The sequence below is a fragment of the Argentina silus genome (assembly GCF_951799395.1).
Source record: "Argentina silus genome assembly, chromosome: 8".
NCBI lineage: Eukaryota > Metazoa > Chordata > Actinopteri > Argentiniformes > Argentinidae > Argentina > Argentina silus.
In genome coordinates this window covers 24,209,036-24,213,737 of record NC_139662.1, presented here as the reverse complement: position 1 = coordinate 24,213,737, position 4,702 = coordinate 24,209,036, and the positions used below count along the sequence as shown (strand labels likewise).

General features: G+C 44.7%; 1 protein-coding gene across 1 annotated transcript in view; it reads left to right on the top strand.

The window, feature by feature from the left end:
* Positions 1 to 3,528, top strand: part of slc6a8 (solute carrier family 6 member 8) — a gene marked incomplete at its 5' end in the record, with an annotated part of 30,606 nt that extends 27,078 nt beyond the window's left edge. Inside the window, 6 exons of the mRNA XM_083675549.1 lie at positions 1 to 88; positions 510 to 647; positions 1,266 to 1,368; positions 1,806 to 1,906; positions 2,497 to 2,667; positions 3,348 to 3,528. The exon at positions 1 to 88 is cut by the window's left edge and continues 25 nt beyond it. Coding sequence (XP_083531675.1) covers positions 1 to 88; positions 510 to 647; positions 1,266 to 1,368; positions 1,806 to 1,906; positions 2,497 to 2,667; positions 3,348 to 3,488 — 742 coding nt within the window. The 3' untranslated portion in view covers positions 3,489 to 3,528. The remainder of the gene's footprint in view (positions 89 to 509; positions 648 to 1,265; positions 1,369 to 1,805; positions 1,907 to 2,496; positions 2,668 to 3,347) is intronic.
* Between the last annotated feature and the right edge of the window lie 1,174 nt (positions 3,529 to 4,702).

Here is a 4,702-nt window from a genome sequence, read left to right as displayed (position 1 = left end):
CCCTAAAGCTGTGTCAATGATGCCGGCGGCGCCGTTCTGGGCCGCCCTCTTCTTCTTCATGCTGCTCCTGCTGGGACTGGACAGTCAGGTGCAGTATCACTCAACATTCAATTCAATCCAACTTTATTGTTTTCCCTCAAGTCTCAGTGCAGGTTTAATCTAGGTCCAGGAAACAGGCTAGTCTCAGTGTAGGTTTAATCTAGGTCCAGGAAACAGGCTAGTCTCAGTGTAGGTTTAATCTAGGTCCAGGAAACAGGCTAGTCAGGTTTAGGTTTAATCCAGGTCCAGGAAACAGGCTAGTCAGGTTTAGGTTTAATCTAGGTCCAGGAAACAGGCTAGTCAGGTTTAGGTTTAATCTAGGTCCAGGAAACAGGCTAGTCAGGTTTAGGTTTAATCTAGGTCCAGGAAACAGGGCTTTAGATGCTGGAAGTGGCTGACAGAGCTGGCAGGTCTCTGTGCACCAGACTCTCCTCTTCTCTAAACATCTCTTTTCTCTCCTCTGTCCCCAGTTTGTTGGAGTGGAAGGTTTTGTAACTGGGATTCTTGATCTGCTTTCGTCAAAGTATTACATGAAATGGCGGCGTGAAATCGCTGTGTTAATCTGCTGTTTACTCTGCTTCATTATAGACCTCTCCATGGTTACACAGGTGAGCCTCCTCATTGGTCAGCTGCCACACTGCTGTTGTCATAGAAGACATGGCCCATCATATCCATCTCAGTAGATAGATCATATTCATCTCTGTAGATAGATCATATTCATCTCTGTAGATAGATCATATCCATCTCTGTAGATAGATCATATCCATCTCAGTAGATAGATCATATCCATCTCTGTAGATAGATCATATCCATCTCAGTAGATAGATCATATCCATCTCTGTAGATAGATCATATCCATCTCAGTAGATAGATCATATTCATCTCAGTAGATAGATCATATTCATCTCAGTAGATAGATCATATTCATCTCTGTAGATAGATCATATTCATCTCTGTAGATAGATCATATTCATCTCAGTAGATAGATCATATTCATCTCAGTAGATAGATCATATCCATGCATATCAACGGTTCACCAGCAAACCACACATACATGTGTAAGATAGACATCATCTAGAACACGGCAGTAAAGAGGAATGGCAGTAATCCATGTGATTAATGACCATTAATTAATGTTATTAGTGATCCATGTTATTAATGGTCCGTGTCATTAGTGATGCATGTTATGGGTGTTTCTCATCCCTGTTCTGTGCGTGTTTCCACAGGGAGGGATGTATGTCTTCCAGCTGTTTGACTATTACTCTGCCAGCGGTATGACCCTGCTGTGGCAGGCATTCTGGGAATGCATAGTTGTCTCCTGGGTCTATGGTAAGACACTTGGAGTTACCCATGTGACCATTTACACACACAAACCCACGCAGTACTCTGCCATTGTTGTCATGGATTCTACGAGAGTCTAACTGATCCATTTAGATGATGACATCATGTGTTACAACACATAACTGTAACATGCTGTATTGTACTGTGTTGTAACATGCTGTGTTGTACTGTGTTGGCATTGTGTCATCTGTAGAAACACAACGAGTAGAACGGACATTCCTTAGTGGTGTACTAGACCAGCAGCCATCTTTGGAACACCATTTGGAATTTACAGGACAATTCTATGTCAGCCATCTTTGGTGAAGCAGCCTGTGTGCTGTGGTGTCAGAGGGTCCTGCCTGCTCTGCTGGTTCTGTTTCTGTGTCCATCATCATTCCCACAGTAGGAGAGGTTAGGGTGAGAGGTCTTGATCTGTTGTCCTCCAGGTGCTGACAGGTTCATGGATGACATCGCTCGTATGATTGGCTACCGGCCTTTCCCCTGGATGAAGTGGTGCTGGTCCTTTATCACTCCATGTGTTTGCATGGTAAGTCATGTTTAGCACCATAGCTTAGCACCATAGCTTAGCACCATAACTGAGTGCCATAGCTTATATTTACATTTATGGCATTTAGTAGACAGTAAGTGAATAATCTATAAATCAGTCATCATAAGAAAAAGTAATCTATGTTAGGACCAGGAGCTATTGGCAGTCACAATGCTAGAAGAAGGAAGAACATATATATATTTTTTTTTAGAAATGTATTTACAGGAGAGAAACTAGTGGGGATGAAGTGGGGGGGGTAGTGGGGGGTACAGGGGGGTAGTGGGGATGAAGTGGGGGGGGTAGTGGGGGGTACAGGGGGGTAGTGGGGATGAAGTGGGGGGGGTAGTGGGGGGTACAGGGGGGTAGTGGGGATGAAGTGGGGGGGGTAGTGGGGGGTACAGGGGGGTAGTGGGGATGAAGTGGGGGGTAGTGGGGATGAGAGGTCTTTGCTCAGCACCATAGCTTTCATGAATAAGTCATCGTAGATGTTATGAAATATCCATTTATTATAGTTAGATGATTATGCTAGAATGTTAATTCATTAAAAGTTGCTATATAGGTAGATGACTCTGCTGTGTTCTGGTCCACAGGGTATCTTCCTGTTCCACCTGATTAACTACAAGCCTCTGACCTACAACAACCAGTATGTGTACCCGTGGTGGGGCGAGGTGATTGGTTGGTGCATGGCTCTCTCCTCCATGCTCTGCATCCCCGTCAGTGTCCTCTACAAGCTGTTCAGAGCCAAGGGGACCTTCAGAGAGGTCAGTACGGGCTGTTGTAGCCAGACTGGTTTGTTTTTTAAAGGTAACTATTTTGAGTGTGGTAGTCCCACCCTTAAATGTTCCATTTTGATTGGATAGAGGTAGTGGAGAAAGACAGGAAAGTAAGGAGGAGATGGTATGTCAGCAGTGCATGGGACAGATTCTCACCCATGCCGACATGGGCCTATGTGAGCAGTGTAGGCCGTGGTGCTGGACCACTGGACCACCCCAGGCCATGGTGCTGGACCACTGGACCACTGGACCATCCCAGGCCATGGTGCTGGACCACTGGACCACTGGACCATCCCAGGCCGTGGTGCTGGAACACTGGACCACCCCAGGCCGTGGTGCTAGACCACTGGACCACCCCAGGCCTCAACATTAGCCTGATTTAGACTTGGATAAATGTGACAAAAAACTTTGAACTTTGGAATGGAAAATGTGATGGTGGGAAAGCCACTGTACACCGCAAGTCTCTCCCCGTAGGGCAAGAAAAGGGTTGCACGGTCAGTCAGAGACTGTTCATCACATCAACAGTTTTATGTTGAGAATGCAGCGTTTGTGTACTCTCTCAGTCCATCAGACCCAGACCTAGTTTGATGGTTGTGTGATTGCTGTGGTTTACGTGACTCCATGTCCTGAACTGAGGCAACATGTTTTTGTTTTTCTTCGTCCCTCAGCGCTTTGAGAACCTGACCCAACCCGTCTGGGGCGCCCATCACCTTGAGTACATGGCACCTGATACTGATATCAAGAGCCTGGCCTCTCTCTCTCCAGGCACGGAAGACAACAAGGTCATCATCTTTGAGAGCGTGATGTAGACCTGAGGGTCGATGGCCGAGCCTTTGACGAACCCTCCCAAGGCAAGACGGTGCAGTGCCAGGGTTGTCTCAACCTTCATGGGTTTTTTTCATTTGGGTTGTTGACACTCTGACAGACAATAAAGATTCATTTTTATGACCAATTAAGTAGGATCAATTTGACAACACAGTACACATAACATTCTAGGACCTAACCAAAAATCTAATTCAGAATGTTCTAGAATATTCTCCATCTTGGATGTTGATTATCAATGTCCTGATTGGTTGTTTTGATGGAGCAGTAGGCACCATCTTGTTTTCGGAGGGCGTGTTGTGTTGTGTTGGGTTGATCTGACTCCAACACACACACTGGCTCTGCTCTACCAGCTGCTATACCAGGCCACAGTCATGTGCACATCGGTGTAACCCACCACCTCACCGACTGGCAGAGTTCCTACAGGCTAACTTCAAGACTGACATGTGACATGACCCATTGGACTGACACATTACTGCAGACAGACAGAGGTCAGGGAGGAACTCAGAGGAAGGGGAAATGGACATCTCAACTGATGTGCCTACTTCCTTGGGATTGTGTATTAATTCAAGTATTAGAACTTTCATAATCCTCCTTTGAAATCTTGCTCAAAAGTATATACAGTAGGTGTTAAATCATAGTAATTGAATTACATCAATTTGGCTTCTTACATAAAACACTTCACTTGTCAAGTATTATGAAATGACCATTGGAATACAATTACAATATATGTATATGATCAAAAACGTATATAGACTTATAGTCATTTAGGTATTTACATTTGGCATGATTTGCCGCATAAATACACTTTATTAGTTGAAGTCTATCTTCTGTTGGCCTCTAAAGCTACTATAATAGTTGCCAAACTATCAAAGTGACATCTTTGATTACTGAGCTTGTGTGGAATGTGTCTTTCAAGATGGCCGTCATCCTCAGACCTATGGTTTAGACATAATTAAAGATTGATTTCAGTGCCAAATGGAGCATACTTGTCCATATCTGGGTTAGGGTTAGGGTTAGGGTTAGGTTAACCCTAACCCATACTTGTCCATATCTGGGTTAGGGTTAGGGTTAGGGTTAGGTTAACCCTAACCCATACTTGTCCATATCTGGGTTAGGGTTAGGGTTAGGGTTAGGTTAACCCTAACCCATACTTGTCCATATCTGGCCACCAGAGGATGGTTTTGGTTGCCATATACAC